Source organism: Myodes glareolus, chromosome 17 (genome assembly GCF_982192425.1).
Source record: "Myodes glareolus chromosome 17, mMyoGla1.1, whole genome shotgun sequence".
In the NCBI taxonomy this organism is placed as follows: domain Eukaryota; kingdom Metazoa; phylum Chordata; class Mammalia; order Rodentia; family Cricetidae; genus Myodes; species Myodes glareolus.
Window position 1 is genome coordinate 31001456 of NC_142042.1, and position 21174 is coordinate 31022629.

At 39.2% G+C, this 21174-nt stretch overlaps 1 protein-coding gene across 6 annotated transcripts in view; it reads left to right on the forward strand.

The window, feature by feature from the left end:
* Nucleotides 1–21174, forward strand: part of Ank2 (ankyrin 2) — a 562994-nt gene that overhangs the window by 491768 nt on the left and 50052 nt on the right. For 5 of the 6 annotated variants that reach the window (XM_087897600.1, XM_087897602.1, XM_087897603.1 and 2 more), the window contains exons 23-26: nt 3282–3354; nt 10575–10719; nt 16768–16870; nt 17536–17639. In XM_087897600.1, the coding sequence (XP_087753726.1) occupies nt 3282–3354; nt 10575–10719; nt 16768–16870; nt 17536–17639 (425 nt within the window). The remainder of the gene's footprint in view (nt 1–3281; nt 3355–10574; nt 10720–16767; nt 16871–17535; nt 17640–21174) is intronic. The other variant, XM_085677737.2, reaches the window with a different exon arrangement.

The window sequence follows — 21174 nt, forward strand, 5'->3', positions numbered from 1 at the left end:
TAAGCCAGGCTGACTTCAAACTAAATGGACTTTTATAAAAAATACTGTTAAAATACCCCAACATGCAGACTTACTATTCTTGCTGAGACACAAGTAGCAGTGTGTGTGTGTGTGTGTACACTTAAGGCCAGAGGTCCATGTATCCTGTGTCTTCCCCAATCACTGTCAGTCTTAGGCTTTCAGGCAAAATCTCACTGAAACTGGAGCTCATTCATTTAGCGAGTCAGAATGGCCAGTGAGCTCTAGGTGTCTCCCTGTTTTCCCCAGCGCTAGTGTGACAATTCTGAGCCCTGGCACCTGGCCACCATGTGCCAGGGATGTGAATTCAGACCCTTATGTGTCTGTAGCAGGCATTTTACCATCTGAGCCATGTTTTCAGCTCAGAGCATTGATAAGTTAAAATATTTTTAGTGATTCTAATTTACTGCTAGAGTTGAATTCTATAATATTTAGATTATAATTTAACTGAGTTAAATTTATAACTCAAGTTTGAAATATCGAAATAATAATAAAATAGTGTCTTATGAAAGCCCTTTAAATTTGTTCATTTCACAAATGTTTATATGCTGTCTAGTCTGTGGGAGATCATTGGGCCTTTGCTTTATCTTTACTGCAGTGTTTAGCTTGTTCTCATTGAGTCAAAACCAGTTGGCTTACATAAATATCCCAAGAAACGTAGGCATGTTGCATTTATTAATGTGGGCTTCAATTGTACCCTCACCTACACACCACAAGGTTCTCTAGCATTGTGCTTTCTGCCTTGTCTTTAAACAAAGATTCCACTCAAAAGAAAATCTATTTTGTCACTTGGTGAATTTTAAGTATATGTTAACATAATTTTACAGCATCATAATTTTATATCATTTCATATATATGAGAGAGGCATCTACTCTGTTTCAGGTTCTATGGTAACACTCTACCTCTGGAATGACCCCCACTCTTCTGTGGGAGGTAGACAAATAGATGAGCCATACACAGTTGTGTGTGATATATGTAGCAGAGTTAAATAAATAAAGTTATTGGTAGAACATCAGGAAGTATTTCTCTGTGGTAATCACATCTGATAGTCCAAGCAAAAGGTTTTGCTAGAGAAAGGAATATGTTAAAAAAAATTCTCAACAGCACAAGAGGAAGGACCCATGTGACAATGAAGCAAACCATCCAGCATGGGGTTAGCAGCCACCTGGCTGTGAGGCCTTCTTACCTGTCTCTGCATGCGTCCTCACAATAGGTCTTCTGAGTCATTTGACTTAATTTTGTTCTGAAAACAAACAAGGCAAGTCCACTGAGAAGCAATTGGTGAAAGACATGCATTAGCGCCTTACGATTGACTCAGTTCAGTTGCTCTTAGCGCAAATCTATTATATCCATTCATAGCTACTTGGTATGATGATCTGTGGAAGGGTCTCTGCTGTTGGGAAAGAGCCTGTGTAGAGTCATTGTACTGACTGAAACAAGTCTCTGTTATCTGTAAAGCAGAGCGTGGAAGTCTACCCAACCTCCTCATGGCGCTTTGGTGTTTTAGTTGAAGATTTACCGCTTATGTCAAGAGTTCAGTCTTTTAAGGTTCTCATCATTGCCAACTAGTACATGAATAAATGTAAAGTACACTTTAAATGTAAGAATTATAGTTATAAATTTGAGACTTGATGGGATTTAGGTAATATTTAAAGCTGTGAGGTTTCTTTTTTGTACATGTGCCTCATTTTTAAAAGTGATACAATGCTACATGTTTATGACGGACAGCATGAAGATTTGAGATATATGTACATTGTGAAAATAGCTAAACGAACTAGTTAGTTCATACACTTATCATTGTGGGTGGCTATGATGAGAAAAGCTATGATGAGAAAAGCTAAATTCACCTAAAAATTTTTCAAGTATATTGGGAATAAGGATGTAGCTCAGTTAATACAGTGCTTTCTTAGCGGTCCTGGGGCCCCAGTTCCTCTTATACAAGCTACGGTGGCACACACCTGGAATCCAGGTACTTGGGAGAGGAAGACAGAAGGGCTGGAAGTCCAGGGCTGTCCTTACACATAGCAGATTTATGAGCTGGAGTTTGAGGCCTGCCTCGGGTACATGATAGTGTCTCAGGAAAATAATGGAGAAAAGAAATTTTCAAGTATACAATACACTAAAGTATTATATGATCCTCATGGTACCATGCGTTTCTTGCACTTCTTCCCTACTTGACTGACATTTGCTATCCTTTGAGAATACCAGCCCACATCCCCCTTGCCTGGGTTCAGCCACTGCTTCCCAGGAATCTACTGTCTGTTTCTAGAATTTGGACTTTTCAACAATTTCACAGATTAATGAAGTCCTATGATATGTGTCTCTCTGTGTCTGGCTTTTTTTTTTCATTTTGGAAATCACTATGGCATGTTTGGAGAATAATTATCATCCCATTCCATGCTACATACGTGACTAAAATGTTCTGAGCCCCTTCATGCCTAGGATGAATGTAATTTTCAGTTACAGCCATCAGTTACTCCAGCTGATGCTCACTGAGTGCACAGTCCGAGGACTGTTCTCTAGGAGCTCCTGCCCTGATACTCATAACAGCTTATAAAACATTGCTCTTCGGTTTCCCAACAATGAAACTGAGGCATGGCTGAGTTCAAGGACGTGCAGAGGCCTTACAGCTGAGTCTGGAAGTGGAAGCCATGCAGCCAAATGCGCCCACTCTCTCAGCCTTTTATCCTCTATCAGGAATGAAATCATTGGATTTGGCCACGTAGGGGAGCACCAGAGAAGGCCCATGAGCAATAAACCATAACTGCAGTCTGAATACTATAGAGATGACTAATTCTCTGCCGCTGGTCCTCTAACCCCTGACAACACGTGCCACATATAATTTATGTGCTCTCCACTTTTTGCAGCATCTCTGTGACAGCTTTGCTTTTAATCCATTGCATGCTTATTACTTCATTGTAAAGTTTTGCTGGAAACAGCTAGAGACGTCTTGAAGACATTAGTTTGCCTTTTCAATAAGACTAATTACTAACGCCATTACCAAAGACTGCATTTTTCATCTGGGAACTAACAGTAATGGATCTTCTCTCGGACAATGTTCCTGGAGCCATTGGTCATTTGTCTTCAGAAAGGACAAAAGAATTTTCGCGAAAGTGAGATTCCAAAACATCCACATGGATAAGATGGGATGCTTGGGGTCTGATGGTTTGCTGCTGCTGTAGAGTATGGCACCTCTGTGACGCCGTTCATGTTTTGTCGGATTTTATTTTTAACTTTGCACTGAATGATTTTTGTCTTTTCAGACTATCACAGAAAAACACAAGCTGAATGTTCCCGAGACAATGACGGAGGTTCTTGATGTTTCTGATGAAGAGGGTAAGTCTTTGGTGACAGCTCCTAGTTCCACACAAGGAAAGGAAAGTTTTATTTGAGACAAAGGTGGTAGTATAGATTAGAGCATCCTAGTATTTAAAATTCAGTCACCAACTATAGTCTACTGTATTTACTCTTGACATTGAGGAAGTAGGCAAGTCAGGTCTACCTACTTTTTCCCATTGTTATTTTTAATCTCTAATACCTAGTAAGACTAGGGAATGAGAAAGAAATTTCGAATCATTCATGTACTAAAAGAGCTGTCTGATATAATAGTTATTACTAATACATATACTAATTATGCCAACATATTTCATATTCAAATGTCTTGAAAGACCTTAAAACATTTTTCATTCATGGTATATTAAAAAATCTCTGCTGTCTGAAGATGTTCAGATATCCAGAATATATATATATCAAACCCAGAAGAAAAGAACCTTAGAAAAGGCATAAAACGACCTCAGCACAAAATAGTGCAGTCCCAACATGAGTAAGTCATTCTTTATGCCAGGAAAGATTTTTACTTTCATGATGGTTTTAGAATTGATAAAAATTGTCTAGTCCAGTGGTCCTCAGTCTTCCTAATGCTGTGACCCTTCAGTACAGTCCTTTATGCTGTGGTGACCCCCAATCATAAAATTTTTTCATTGCTACTTCCTAACTGTGATTTTGCTACTGTTATGAATTTTAATGTAAATATGTGATATACAGGATGTCTGATATGTGATTGCCAAAGGACTTGCAACTCACAGGTTGAGAACTGTTGATCTAGACAGTGAACTTCAGAGTCCTGAAAAGGACTGTTTCTCTAAAACGTGCTAGGGACTAACGGGGGTAGAGGTCAGAAGCCAACCTTGACACAGAGAGATTCTTTATTTACTTCACCGATGACTTCTTTGTCCCATAGTTTTAATTTCCCTGTATTATTTCTCCTAAATAATAAAAAAGAACCTACTATAGATCACAGAAATGCCCCATAGAGTATACAAGCTTCACTAGCAGAACCAGCATATGAGATTTAAAAACCTATTGCCATGTATACAATGTACATGGAACATTCATCCTTGCCTTTGCAAAATCATTGCCACAAAGTCAGTGCTAGGTCTGGTAGTAAAAGACTCTATAAAAAATATTAAATATGTTTCTAGGTTCTTTGACATGAAATCTCAAGGCCAAGCTTTATATTCTTAAGTCTTACTTGGAACCAGCTTGTTTTGTTATTGGCACTAGGCGCTGAGCTGTGTCAGTTCGCATAGGAATTGTGACAAGAATGAACAAATGTTGGATCAATGTATGATGATGAGTAATTTTAAGAGTCCTGCCAAAGGCTGTAATTCCGAGTATTTATTATAAGTCTGAGCTCTGTTCTAGTATCGGCCAGCTGAGTTCGAGCACTTGTATATACATGCCATATTTCGGGGGATTTTCTTTCTCATTCTCATTCATATGTCATGCAGCTCTTAAGCAGTTTGGTGACCACTTTATTGATGGGGAAACGCTTAGTGATTCAGGTACCATTCAAGGGACTCAGAGTGATTGCCTTTCTTTGCTTTTAATTTTTCTTAACTACCTAGAAGCAACTTGTTAATTCTTAAATCTTTGCGCTGGATACTAATGTTTCTTTTGAAACAGCTTGTATAGTGCGGGTAGAATTGTGCATGTGTGCAGTGAACGTGTGCGTTTTATTATTGTGTAAGTTTAAGGCCATGTTTGCTTATTCTGGTAATAGTTTAGCAACTATAGGGAGGCCAACTGAACAAAATTACCCTATCTGAGGTACATTATAAGAATGTTTCCCCAGAGGTATATCTTTAGTGTTTAGGATTGAAATGTTCAGGAAAAGCAATTCTTTGGTAAGTTAATACAAAAGTAAGCATGACATATTGGTAGCTAGTTTATTAGTTACTATATGCATTTTCAGCTAAGGTTGCTTGAGGTGAATGCTCATATTACTCCTTTTATATGAGGCAAAAATATAAAAAAATGAGAAGCCAAGTATGGTTACACATATCTATAGTCATGATTACTCAGGAGGCACAGGCTAGATGATAACTTGAGAACAGACATTCAAGTCAGCCTGCCCAGGTATAGTGGCACACACCTTTAATCCCCTCATCCAGGTGACAGAGGCAGTGAGGTTAAGGTCAGTCAGAGCTATGCTATGTAGAGAAAAATCTCTCTGTAAAAGGAATGGCGGGCTGCTTCCCACTGCCCGCCTGGCTAGCTTTATCCGAAATAATTACACGGAAACTGTATTATTTTAAACACTGCCTGGCCCATTAGTTTCAACCTCTTATTGGCTAATTCTCGCATCTTGCTTTAACCCATATTTAGTAATCTGTGTAGCACCACGAGGTGGTGGCTTACCGGGAAAGATCCTAACCTGCGTCTGTCTTGGAGAGGAGAATCATGGTGAATGCCTCTCTGCCTTCTTCCTCCCAGCATTCTGTTCTGTTTACTCCACCTACCTAATTTTCTGTCCTATCAAAGGGCCAAGGCAGTTTCTTTATTAACCAATGAAAGTAACACATAGACAGATGACCCTCCTCCATCATCTCTCTTTAAAAAAAAAAAGCCAGTCTTAGCAATGCAGTGGGACCCTTTTAAAATATATATATATATATATATATATATACATATATATATATATATATATCACATTATGACTCTTAATTATATATATATAGTTTAAAAGTCAGTCAAGAGTAGAGGTAAGTCAACATGATTAAAAACGATCTCTAACTATCATCCAGAAAGGAGAGGGCTAGGGATAAGGAGATTGCCCAGTCTTTAAGGACATTTGCTCTCTTAACAAAGGACCCAAGTGTTCCCAGCATTCATGTCAAGAGGCTTACAACCACCTGTAACTCAAGCTCCAGTGGATTTTTTTTCTTTTTTCTGGTCTCTGGGGACAACTGTATACACTTGCACACACATACACCACCCTCGCCCCCCAACACATAAAAACAAAATAAATATTTTTAAAAGTCATTCAGTGTAAATTTGGCATTTGAAGAAAAAATGAATGATGTAAAATGTTCTATGTGATATGCAGTTTCCAGAGATGATGCGGTATTTCTTCATAGTAAGCTTATTACATGAAAACCCAGTGTATAAATTAGATACATTTGATTTCAAAACAGATCACTATTTTAAAAGTAGTTGTTAAAGAACTTATTACCTAATACAATTAAAGTGTTTACTGTGGAATTGCTAGAAACTTCATTTGTAAGACTCTCATGTCTGCCCGGTATAGAAAATGAGAGGTAGATACATAATTTTTTGAATCAAACTGTTAAACAGTGAAATTTCATAGTGATTAAAAACTCCTGTGAGAGGAATAATGATTAGTGAGCAAGAACATCTTGTGATAAGAAAAAATGTTTTATTTTTAGAAATAATAAAAAAGTAACAGCATTTTATTGCCAGCAGAGAATTAAAATCTAATAATTTTTATATAAATAATGTATTTGAGTGGTGCAAAGTTGCTTTTTATGCAAAAGGTCAGGGTGGCGTTAGTTAACCTCCACTGCCAACTCCAACATTGTGTGCAGTTGAATGTTTTCATGAACCTACTATCATCCACATGGATGTAGTGCAGCCATGTATGTTCAGAAGGTGTTAGCCAATCCCCGTTCTCTCCAGCATCTACTGGTGGCAATAAATACCTAAGGGTATTTTTAAGATGAGTTTAGATGCCTGCTCAGACTAATGGACATGTGGTTAACCAGTTGGTATTATCCTCCCACGCAGCAAAAGCATCACTGGTGAATGTGATATTATGATAGGGGAGCTCTATAGTTCACATCATGGGGGGAATCAAAGGTGAGCACAGGGCCAGCCTTCAGCAAGCACAAATGGGGAGTAATGCTTGAAGAGCTATAAACAAAGGCACAGTGCCGTCAGTGTCAGTTCTTATATCTGCTCAGGGAGCTCTACAGATGGGGCCACCCACACAATCTGCTGCGTTTGCCAAGAAATGAGAGATTAACCAGAGGGTGGCCCAAGTTGTAAAGGGGTAGATAAAAATCAGTATAGGGGGTCTCAATGTCGGAATGTGCAGCAGAGTGACAATGAGTGGCCAAATGATTCAGTCACACACCCCGTTGCATAACACCTGGTTATGAGGATAGTTGTGGTGGGGAGACTCTGAATTCTTAGCTGAGTCTAGAGAAATTAGAATATCATAAAGATTTCAATTAATGATGAATAGAAATTCTGATTTTATGAATATCAACCCAATAGTAGTCCATAGAAAGGATGCTTTATTGGGAACAGGAAGAAGTCACGTATCTGAGGCCAGAGAAATCCTTTACTGAGTGTGGTGGCAAGTACGAACGAATTATCCTTGAGATTTGACATCAATTAGTGAACAGCTCATGCACACTTCTCCACAAGTTCCCTGTATCAACATGATCCAGCAAACAAGAGAACTTCAAAACGGCAGAAGTTTTGAAGGGGCTGAGCAGACAAATGGGGAAACCAGTTTCAGATTTTGCATGCTCACTTTGTGAGATATAGCCTCCTCCTCATTTCACTTTTCCCCGTATTTCAGTAGGAAGGGCAAGGGCAGGGGCTCAATGACATTTCGGGGAGTCTCTTTATCTGAACATCACAGAGGATATCAAAATGGCAACCCATACCATTTAGTTTATTCCTGTGTTTTTGATATCTGTGTTCAACAGAGTCTTGGCATGGTTGATGTGCCAGTCATCCTCATATAGAGTCTTGTAGTTTCCAAATAACCAAAATCAATCTTACTTTAAAACACTGCAGTATGGGCCTGGTTGTGGTGGCACATGCCTTTAATTCCAGCACTCAGGAGGCAGAGGCAGGTGGATCTCCATGAGTTTGAGGTCAGCCTGGTCTACAAAGCAAGTTCCAGGACAGCCAGGGTTGCATAGAGAAAACTTGTCTCAAAACAACAACAACCCCACCCCAAAAAACTCAAAAGAAAGATAAACAGAAACAAAATGAAATAAAACAGAAAAGAAATAAAATCCCCAAAAGCATAAAAAAAAACAAACTGCAGTATGCTGATACCTTACAATTAGTGGGAAAGAGTTTCCCAAAATGTGTCTGGAAAAACTGCAGAATATAACAAAAAAAGTGAACTCATTAATCCAAGAGTCATCATTTTCTAAAATGAACACATCTGTAATTTAGGAAGACATTGTTCCAAGTGCAGGAAACAGCAAGGAAACTCACGTTAAGTTTGTTACATGATGCAGGAATATAGTTGTCTTTGATCCTTCCATATCAGATATGTTAATAAAAGAGAGTATATCAGTGTGCAATTATTCCGTAATCACTATGTTATGCAGAATAGAACTTCTGGGGCTGGAATGATGGCTCCATTATTAAGAGCACTTAACCATTCACAGAGGACCTGGCTTTGGTTCCCAGTACCCACACAGTGTCTCACAAACATTCATAAACCCAGTTTCAGCGGATCAGCAGTCACACATGTACACATACATGCATGCAGGCAAGACATTCATATCCATAAAATAAGTAAATAAAAAATCGTAACAAAAGACACTCATCCCTCCCAACACCCTGACTAAAAGCATGGAGATAGCTGTACTGCTGGCATTAGAGTTTGTCGAGAAACGTGCTGATCGGGGATGACGTAGACAAAGAAGATGCATTCTGTTTTATCACAGGCTAAATATAAGGTGCTTACAGGAAATCCAGGTGTGGAATTCATAGAGGAGATTGAAATACAGATGTGAAGTTTGACAAGGATCTGAGAGGGATCCAGTTGTGATCGATCACATTATATACAATATATGAAGTCCTTGAATTTTTAATGATGCATGGTAAACGGGACATAACAGAGATCATGTAGGACTAGCACTTCAGACAAGGGAGCCTGAAAAGAAATACTCAAAGCAATAGGAAAAAGTCCTGAAGAGATTTCTGTCAGAGATACCATTGAAGACCATTTTTCCAAGAAGTTACCTCTTGGTCACTGTTTAATTATTAAAATTAATTAACAATAGCAAGTGTCTATTTGATTAGTTGGATTCCAAAAGGAAGAGGAGACCAAGTATGATGTAGAAAAGGGCTAGCACTTGCTAAAGAAAAGTTAGTGCTTTACTACAGGTGGGGAGAGACCTGCACGGGATTGTGGCTGAGGAGGGCGATATGAATAAGAATCTAGACCAGGTTTTCAGGAAGATGGGAGCCCCAAGGCTCTAGAAATGGAGGTAGATAAGCATTAACCCTAATCTGTGTAGTAGAGACTTAAGTCAAGTTCAGTAGTATTGGATCCTTGGGTTGGGGTAAGGGAAGAGGGGCAAGAGGAAGATGCAAGCCAACTTTTGAGAATTTGGTGATGTTTGGCTTCTTATTCAAAGGATATGTAAGACACAGCTTTTGTTGTGTGATGGATCTTGCATCTCACACATGAAAATAGGTCACAGACTGCCTTCCCAATGCTAATACAACTCTCTAACATAAGATTAGTTTTATGCTCAAGTTAGAGCATGCCCAGATTTTAGTAGTCCCGTTCTTAGAATTTATTTCTACTTCAGGGCTCTTTTGCTGTTGTGTATATTTAATCTTATAAAATACTATTTTCATATTTGCAACCAGCAATATGGTTTAGCCAGTAACCTGATTGCTGCTAAGCCTGACGAACTCAATGAATCCCGGGTCCCATACAGTGGAAGGAGAGACCACATTCCTCTGACCTCTTTCACATGTGTTGTGCATACACACAAAACAGAGGTCCACACACAGAGAAGCAAATACACTCACAAAACACAACAGCACACACATATAAAATAAATAACTAAATTTAGAATCTCTCATTTATTATAGAACAATAGATACTTCTGAGCATATTGCCAATGGCATTAAGAGTCTGTTAATACTGGATCATACCCAGAATTACTGAAGCTGCTGCGAGAATTCTAGTAGTCGGCACACTAGGCTAACCTTTAAGTTAAACTAGCCGTTGTGACAACAAACATCATGAACAAAGTTCATTGAGAGGTATTCAAAGAATTATAATCGGAGAGTTAGTTTTTCTTGGTGCATTTTAGGGAAATGGATCAAATCCTTAACCTCTCGTAGACGTGTGCATGTACTCTGTGTCTTCCTGCTGTGCGGTGCTTTGTGGTTATCCGAGTTGCCCTTCTTAATTATGGGCGTATTTCGTCGCGGGTACTAAACTCAACAAGTAACATCCTGCCCCATCCTCTGGTTGCCTTAAGGTGACGATACAATGACCGGCGATGGAGGAGAATACCTTAGGCCAGAAGATCTCAAAGAACTCGGTGATGACTCGCTGCCCAGCAGCCAGTTCCTGGATGGCATGAACTACCTGCGGTACAGCCTGGAAGGCGGAAGATCCGATAGGTATCCACCAAACTTCCTGTGAATGCCTGATAGAAGTGTGCACAACACATTTTTTAAACTCGACACCCCCCTTCCCTTTCCTATTTTTATTTTGGTTTTTAGAGATAAGGTCTCACTGTGCAGCCCAGAAGGGCATGGATCTTTCTCAGATGAACAACTTGCTGGGTGTTGGGCTTGCATCAGAGGGAGGGACCACTATGCCTGGCTGACCACATACTTTTTTTTTAGTGGCGATCATTAACGTAGACACAGTTATCGAACACTTAATGGGTAGTTCACCATGTTCTTCAGTTAGCATGCTATCTCATGCATGTATCTAACCCTTTAAGTAGAGCCTATTTTGAAGGACAGGAAACAAGTTCAGAGACACCGATTAATGTGGTACAGTCGTTCACCTACTGCGAAGCTGAGCAAGGGTGAACAGGAGGCCCTGCCTTTCCAAGTGATGTATTTAGCCAGCTGCCACATGGTTCTCTAGGCAAATTCTAAGGACGGTTTTGCCTGGCAGATGTGCTTAGTTAGCATCTCCAGGTACCTCTAATTCTAACTTAACTATGGGTGCTGTAATTTCTGTGTAAACAAAATAACGACGAATCATAGGAAACAAGTGCAAATGGAAGTTGCCCTATAATTAATGTTCCCATTAAGAAACAAAGACATGATCTGAGATGCTCTGAGCCGACTTTATAGACAAATCTCAGGAGGCTTTCTAATATTCTGAACTGTGAGATTCAACGAAATACGCTGGTATTGACTACCATTAACTAATACATCTAGTTCTTGCTACTCTCAACAGCAAGATAAATAAGCTTATTGTAGGTACTTCTTCAGAAGTATGGCTGCTAACCTGGGTCACATGTCTGCCTGTCCATGTTACTGTAATGTCTCTTCCATCAACACTCGCATGCTCATGGTACCAAGCTGACTCTTTTGCCAGCTACATTATGAATTTCCCACCTATGTACAGCTTACAGAATTATCAATTCTACATTGATAATCTATTAAGGTCAACCTATTTGGGGACTTGCTCCTTGAGGACCTGGATCCCCTCCCTCATTTTTCCTCCTCTTGTCCTGTACCTCACTTTTTTCTTTCTTTCGTTTTTATTGTGTTAAGTTAATTCTTGAGCTGGGCATGCTGGTAAGTCCTGGAGGTACCAACCTGATTAAAAAACGCTCACTAAATTCATAGCCTAAGAGAGACTCTGGAAGGCCAGGGTACAAGAGCATAGAGTGCCTCTGCAGGACGGAGGCCCAAGATTCCTGACAGACAGAAGCCCAAACCCTGGTAGAACACAGAGCAATGAAGCTGGAAAAGGCAGGGGATCCATAACTGTGGGGGCAGCAAAGGCTTATGATATCAGTGGCACACAGGTGCAGTGGGCTGGAGTGGGAGCATGTTTTATAAGAATCCCTCGTGGAGATTAGCCCCTGGGCTAGACCACCCAACCGCAAAGTTTGTTTGCATGGTGGTTACGACCCAACTGAACTCTAACCCTGGGCCAGCTGTGGAAAGAATCCGGCAGCGACAATTTTGAAACCTGGGAAGTGAGAGTTGTTGGAGAGTTTTATGGGGACAGCTGAGAAAGAAGGAAGGTGACTCCTTGGTATTGGTGACTTAGATAGAGGGTGACCCTTAGGGTCAGGGTAAGAAGGAGGAGCCCCTGAGGGGTGTGGGGTGAGGGGTGTGGGGAAGAGGTGGCTGAACCTGTGTTCCATACATTAAATTCTCATCCACTGACAGATTTGGATTTATAATCTGAGATTTTTTTTTTAAAAAAAACGATGTTTCAGTATAAAAAATTTTCCGTGACTTTCTGTGAATTCACAGTATTCTACACTTGCTTACGCTCAACCAAAGAATAATTCATTTTGACCAGTTTCTAACAGTTTCTAATTATTTAAAGAATGCCTGATTCAGCCATATTTCCTTTTTTTTTTTTCCAAACTAAGATTCGAGAATTATAGTGTCCTTTCTATAGAGTAAGAGGGTGGTTGGTTTGAAACTTACCAGCATATAAAGGCGGAGGAATGGAACAAACATTGCATGTTCTTGTCTTAGGTTCCCACCTGCATCTCTTGACTGCCACATCTACACACAAGCCCACAACAGAATATGGGCAACATCTCGTTTTCATGTTTTATTAATTACTATTTCGGTTTTGCTTGAGCAGTTCGGCACGCCACCTTTTTGGTAACCATTCTCCTTTTTTCATTTACTTCTTTATTTGGTCTGCTCTCCATAGTACCATTCCCAGGTAGGTATTACATAGCATGCAACCACGGCCTGCCTGTACACATCCGCATTCCCCGCTCACTGCTCACTGTGTATAGACTTGTATGTGTGTGCGAGCGCGCGTGTTGTGTTAAGAGTTGCTTACATTCTAGAATTATGGATTTTTGTCCCTTTGGGCTAAAATCAGTAACTGCTGGAGTCGGAAGAGATGCTCTGTTATAGGAACGACGGTGCCACAAGAACCAGGCCCGACTCTAACTCCTACAGTGCCACCTTGTGGCTGATGACACAGGAGCATGGCTTCCCCCAAAACGCACTAAGCATCCTATCTATATACACTTGGAGAGGATAGAGAAAGCATTCGGGTGCCTAAAACACATACGACTTAATGCGCACTGAACAAAAACACAGTTAAATTATAATCAGTTGGATTTTAGTTCATTTATTATTATTATTATTATTGCTTGCAACTTAAAAATACTGTCCAAATTCAAAAAGAAAACTCCAAGTAGCAGAAAAGCCACAGAAACATTTTGATATACTTGTTCAATAGAGATTCAAACTCTATAAGTTGAATATCTACTATTGTAGTTTAGCAAGCTAGTAATTATTACATTTATTCGAATCCCTAAGTCAGTTGTGTAAAGGGGAAAGTGTGATTGAGTCCTTCCTTGTGTCCCCCTAACTGAATAAATAAGATTTAATTTCCTTCGATATATTAGTCTTGGTTTATTAACTGAAAATGAGTTCCCAGTCCCCGAAGTCATTTCTTTTTATGGTAACTCTGTTGTAAAATATTAAAACATCTTGGTAATGCTTCCTGCCAAATGTGGGCAACGTATGTGAGCCTCAAAGTATTCCAACATTTTATTCTTGCTATTATTTTGTCAAAGAGAATTATGTCACTGCTGTTAGAATATCCCAGCCATATTTACTTCAGTTAAGCAGGTTCTGTGATAACATCAAGCAGAAAAGATCAGTTAGGAAACACAAAGCTCAGTTCACCATCCAGTTAGCACTTCAGAAGGCTGGCGGCAGAGAAAGCTCCATAGGATCCACGAAGAAAGGAACGATCAGACAGGGCCCTTGGCCCTTTCCCCAGTCTACATACCCTAACATCTGCCCTTCTATTTTGTAGTCACCTTTTGTGGATACGTTTTCTTTTTCCCTTGTTAGTTTTTAAGGCAAGACAAAGTGAGTAAAACCACCAGATTCTCTCGCTACCTCTTGTAAATAAACCCATTAAGAGACAGAGAGACAGACCCAGGAATCAGGGAGATGGCCATCAGGAACTCACCTTCGTTACTGGTGCTAACTGGGGGATGGGATGTTACACTGAGAGCCAGTGAGATCTTTCATGCCACTCTCTTCAGATAGACCTGCCAATTGGTCACTGTCACTCCAGTGATCAGTGAGACCCAGTGCCTTCTGTCACAGTTTAGGTATAATACAATCCTGATAGCTTTGTCACAGGGTTTTATGTGTAATGCCTTTGTTACCACTATTTAATTTCACAGTATAAATTTCCATTATAAACCAGTGTTTCTTGTCTATCTAGGGTGCATTAAAAGGTCAATTTTACCTAGCAAGTGAGGTGGCCTTTGGTACCAAGTGTTTTTAGCTGGTTCATGTCTTTTGTAGTATTCACACACAGCTAGCATCTCTATTATGCAACGTTATAGTCTAAATATTTAGATTATAAAACCATGGATAGAGATTATGTAATTACTAAATCTGGGCCCAGTTGAAGGCACTTGATGGGAAAAGAAGATGATTGAGTCCACAGACTCTATCATTTCATAAGTTTGGCCCTCTGCCTTTGACCAAAGTCAAAACAAAATAAAGAATAGAATGTAAGCATGACAGACTGTTGCTGGGTACAAAGCACACTCCGGCGCGTCTCTGCTGTCTGTCTTGTTTAAAGCAATGAAGAGCAACACTTTAGTCCACCATCAGAAACACACTTTTGCTAAATTGAAAGATTGTTATCCTGGTTATTGAATTTCTATCTCAGCCTAAATTTAAGAACTCAGCAAGACCCCATCAAAAGCAAACTCCACAACTATAAAATCAGCTGTAAACTCTGTTGCTGCCTCTTGCTAGAGTTCCCACCTCAGCTGATTAATTACCAAGGCATCCAGGCTGCCTGTGCCCTGTGTTAAGACTCTCAGTCTACTCAAAGGCCTTAAAGAATTGAGTTCAAATTATGTTTTGTTTCATTTTATTATGAAAAATAGATTTACAGTACAGTCAATATCAATTTCTTTTAGTCATATCCCTTACTCTTTAAAGTGTGAGCTCTGGAAACCTACTGACAAACCACGGGAAAAATGTTACTATAAGTAATTCTTCATGCGGTACTGTCTTCAGATAGCCAATTATCATCGACACCTCGTGTATCAGAGCACATGGTTACAAACTTTGATGCATTTGTAAGATTAAACTGTTTTTACTAATCCATACGCTAATTTTTCTTTTATTTAATGTGAGTTTTCCAGTCAGTCCATAATTCTACCATGCTTCCCTGACCAGTATTCACTAGTTGAAAGGAAATTAAAGTTTGCTTCTATAATTTTATGAAAGCTTGCTTATCCTTTGTTTTACCCATTTGTGTTTTTTGGCTAATAGTTTGAATGCAAACTGTTAATTTCTGGGCTTTGTATAAAACCAATGTGTGATACAGTATTCAAAATATCAATCTATAAGCTAAGCATGGTGCTCAAACCTGTGATCTCAGCACTTGGGAGATTAAGGCAGGAGCACCAAGTGTTCAGGGCCAGTCTGGGTTACATAGTGAGTTCCAGACTAGTTTGGGTGACATAGTAAGACCCTCCTTCAGGAAAATAAAAAAGATAACATCAATATAATGCCATTTAATCCTAAAGGTTGGTTAGAATGAATTATGGAAAGAATAATTTTTTTGTCTATTACATTTGAGTGTATAATTTGGAATAACAAAATTCAGATTTATCAAAATTATAAAGCATTGAATAGCAAGGCCATAATTCCATTTTGAAGTCCAACATCACTTTTGGGCAGTGTCCTTTGGCGATTTGTCCTTGTTTTGGCATGTGTCTGTTTGGGCTGGTGCTGAGCTCCTCCTGCTCTTGCCTCTCATCCCCATGGCAACGAACACTCTTTAGGGCTTCCTGCAGGACACTCAGGGCATACAAAGGGGACACTGCTCTCCCCTGAAATAACAGCATTGTTGGACTCTCCGGAGATAAACAAGAGGAACTCTGCTTCCCCAGGAAGCACACATCTGGCTGCAGTTCATTTCACTCTGTACCTTCCAGGGGAAGACACTGACGTTCAGCCATTCACAGTGTGGAGAGGAAGGGAAAGACACAGGGGACGAGAATGGAAAGTCAAGGGCAAAAAAACGAAACCTGTCTTTTCGTTTTGCCTTGGCTCTCTGAGCGCTGTCCGCCTTCCACCAAATATTTTCCCATGGCTTCAGGGAGGTTATTTTGCACCGACTTAAGAATTTTTACCTGTATAAATTGCTTCTACCGGCGAATAAATGACAGTTCCTGGTTTCAAATATTTCTGGAAAGAAAACAAATCAGATTAGGAGTATCACATTTAACTTGTGAATTCCCCTGTGCCCTTGCCATTCGAGGTTAAGCAGAGTCTGAGGATGTGTCTAAGTTGTTTGGGCAGAGAGTTAGGACCACGCTGAGACCTGTGTCCCCTGGAAGTTGCACTGTTAGCTAATAGCACGCTTTTCTCGCTCTCCTGCTCGGCTCATTTCATCTTCCCAACCCTCCACCGCTGTTGGCTCATGATCATGACCTCCTGCCAACCTACCAGCCTCCGCTCCTTCAGTTCCGACAGGTCTCACACTCTGAGCCATGCATCGTACCTGAGGGACAGTGCCATGATTGACGACACGGTTGTGATTCCCAGCCACCAGGTACATGGCTTTCTTTCTGTCTTCATGTCTGATTTCAAATGTCCTAGCGCCAGGTGGGGGTGGGGCTCTAGAGGGAGAGAGAGAACGACAACAACCTGAATTCATTCTTAACAACAACAACAAAAAAATTAGGGTAAGAGATTTGAGGGTGTGCTACAATTTGCAAATGTTCACTAGATTTTTCGCTGAACATATTCTCTCTGAAATAATACACTGTTTCTTTCTTTAGCCACACTGAAGTCCTCTATGGAGATTTTAATATAAAGATTTGTGTTGTATAAGTAGTATCTTCATTATGAGAAAAAAAATTAGGACATGTTTATATGATGGGTGATACCTTGTAAAATACATTTTGTTGCATATTTAAAGGGGCTATGTGAAAAGGCTTAAAGTTTATTTTGAAATCTATTAAATTTAGGTATAATTTTTTCCCCTTGATGGATTGGATATAGGGAAATAGAGGAACAGAAGCTCTCTTCAAAATACTCTGCTATCATAAGATAATTCAGAAGGGAATGCTCTAGAAGAGATGATTTGATTTTATGTTTTTAAATAAAGAATTTCTGTCAGAGCACCTTTTGTTTGCTGCTCCTTCAGAGCTCATTGTGTTTTCCCTGGGTTTCGACGCAGTGTTTCCCATTAAATCTGATGTTCTTTGTGTGTAGGTGTCAGCTCTAGCCAAGGAGGCAGAAAGGAATTCTTATCGTCTGAGCTGGGGCACGGAGAACTTAGACAACGTGGCTCTTTCTTCCAGCCCTATTCATTCAGGGTGAGTGAATCAATATTATGTATCCAGATCAAGAGGTAAAAAGAGATGCGAAAGTCCCAGCTTTGTCCAGCGGCTTCAGTGGACGGGTAGCTTACCGAGGAGGTGACCTTTGTTTCAACTTGTGACTAACTTTGCTTTTTTTTCTACCATGGTTCCAGTCGCACCAGTGAGACAGCAAAATGAGGTTGAGTTTGGCCGAGAAAACTGGTGCTTTAGCATAACCTACTGGAATAGGCTCACCTCCTCACAGATTGTGTGTGCAGTCCTTAAAGCCATTCAGAAGGAGGCCAGGCCAGCTGCTTGATTGAAAGTTTCAGTCTGCTAAGATGGAATGGCTGGCCTGGAAATAAACTCCTTTCCTCACATTGTGACACATTTAAAGCAGTGGGTACGACCGCAGGCGCACGCAGATGGATCCGTACACTCAGTTAGGGATAGAAATAAAAAGAGTTCCCATTCAAGTGGTGATTTTTCTCAGCTGTCCTTTCAATGGCTTTCCTAGAGTGCACACCACATGCCTGCTTGTCACTCTCTAAGAGTTAAAGCCATACTTGGAACAGGACTCCTCAGCATTCCCAAGGTTTTAGATAGTCCTTGGGGTATAAGACCAACTATGTACAGGGCACATCTCTTACAGATCTAAAATATAATACTTTTTGAACAGTTTTCTTTCCTCATGTTTTAGTATAATATTTAAGTGAAATTTCTACCTATATTTGATGTAACAAAATGGACTATTTTGGCTTTATCATCCCAAACTCCTATGTATAATCTCTGTAAATGTTTTGAGCAGTGGGTCCTCTCTTGTTCATAGTGTTTTAAAATAAGCCTTCTTCCAGGAAAATACTCCATGACATTGTAAACACTTTGGACTTTTTAGTCTAATAGTCTACTAAATGCCATAGAATATAAAATTAGGTAGATATTGAAAATAAACACCCTATTTTCCTTGTTAAGTAATTGCGACTACTTGGTACAGTACAACTTGCTCGGAGGATTTAAAAAATTAAACTCCATCCAAATTTAATTATTCTAAATGAAAATGGAAAAATTAAAATCTCTATTATAGATTGGTCAAAAAACAACAATAGCATTGCCTTCTACTACTGAGGTCCCCCACATGATGAATAAGGGAGAAAAGAGGTCTAGACCTCTAATGACAAAAAATAAGAACCCAGACTCCACACCACAAAATACAAACATTATTTTAGGTAAAATATAACAACAATAGCTGAATTTTAAAAAAAAAGTGAATGTAACAAAAAGAGTAATAGCTTAGTTTTCAAATTAATTATTAGCCTTAAAAAAGGAATTTTTAAGCTTTTTACTGAAGGTCATAAAAATACATTAGTTCATCAATATCCAATCTATCTCACCAAAGTAAATAACATCTGTGAGTTATAATGACTAATGTTTACATTGTTGTGTTTGACTACTGGTAATGAAACATCAGCATCCAACAGCTAAAGATTAATAAGTTCAGATATACACCTTTTTAAAAAGATATGCACCTATAAAAATTGGTCTGCAGCAAACCATCTTTTGTGCATTGCAAACGTTTATTATACTGATCTCAGTTACTCGACACTGGCTGTATATTGAAATCACTGTGGGACCATAAAGCCATCAAAGTCCAAGCCGCATCCCAGATGGATTCTGCCTGAATCTCTGATCTCAGGCTTCTGTATTTCTGTGAGTCCAGGTTTGGGTAAAACTTTGCTCAGTAAAGCCTCTTTTATCCGGAAGAGTAGTTAGTACACACCTACTACATTCTCTAGTAATGTAGAACATTCTCTGTAATGTTCCTCATTTCGTCTACCTCATTTCTACTTGAATACTCGTTCTCCACATATTTGTTAAACTCTACAAAGTGCTAGACTCTATCAACTGTCAAGGAAAGTAGAGAAGGAAAACCTAGCAGCATCCCTTCCAGGGACACTTCAGGGAGTGTTCTATGAAGTCAAAAGATCATGTGACTGACAGGAATCTGATGGGTAACTCTATGCCTTGGCATCAGACTGTTTTACTTCAGACCCTGATACCAACTCTCTCTATGTGGCAGTGGGCACATTATGGGAAAAATTCTCTGAGTTTCTGTTTACTTCTCTGTAAAAGGAGTGTTATATATTTATTCTATTGGGGAGTTTTAAACAGTAAAGGCTTTTGATATCTTTAAACTTTACCTAGAAACAGTAAGGACTCAGCATAAAATAACTTTCACTATTTTTACATTCTCCCTCAATGCATCTCACATTTCTCACAGTCTCTAAATTGGTTAAACCAGACACACCCCAAGTCTTCTGAATGACAGAACACATGCATTCAGCCCGTGATGGCAATGTAGCTTTGTTTTACCAGGTAGGATCATCTATTGGTGTCTCTACTGTAGTGGTTGAGTAAACATGGGGCTGCAGATGACTCTAGGGGGGCGGGAAATTACCCTTGAAAAGTTCAGGATTCCAAGAGCTGTGCTGTTTGAAAGTGACATTCATATATATTAATATATATGAGTAGCGTTCATTGTATCTCGTAATACTTATTTCTTATTAATCACTCATTATATATCAGGTTCTTAAGTAGGAGCCGTTAGATATTTTTCAAGGATCAGAGTTTTAATTCACTTAAAATGTAAGGAAAAGGTGACTTTTCAGTAAGGGGATAGTGAAGAGAGCTTGTGATTACACCTAACTTATACATGAGGAAAATGCTGCATTACATTCAAACTGATTTTCTACCGCTAATTAGTACTGATTGTTTTACCTTTGCGCCACTTCATTTTTAAGAGAGGTTCTTGGCTGAAAAGGAATGGGTCGATGATTAAACTCTGTTTCCTGCATAGATACATTTAGTATCTGGACAAATGAAAGGCTTGACTTTTTGTTATTTGAGTTGCCTAACTGACTCCTAATGAATTCAAGAAGCAGTTATTCTTAGAGGCTCCGAATGGAAGTCATCACAGTAAAGTTTATATAAAAATACGAACTTCACCATTCTTCTTAATTAACTGGATGCATAACAAATTGGCTGGTATAAGGCAGTTTATACCAATAATTAGTTTTGCAACTCACGTTATATATTGCCACTCTGAAAGTCTTTGCAATGTTTTAATAATGATATCCAAGTGCTACTAATTAAATACCAACTCATGAGGTGTTAGACTATGCCACAGTAAAATAAAGCCCCAAGAATATGATCTTTTAAAACATACTGAAGACAACTTTGTTGTGAACCTTGCACGACACTTTTAAAAAAAGTCATAAGAGCTGTTTTCAAAACTGTTTGCTCAAATCACAGAATGTTTGAGGCATAAGGCAGCCAAGTCTCTTTGCTTGGGACAACATAATATAAATGCTTACAGAAGCTCTTCCAGTTTTTAATTTAGCTTTTCATGTTTCTTAAAATATCTTGGGAGTTCTTTTAGATCCGCAAAAGGCTAATTCTTTCAGATAAAGAAGGTTGTTTTATAAAGTAGCAAATCAACTGATCTGGAACCTTGGATTTCTGGTTCATTGAATAAAATATACTTACATATATC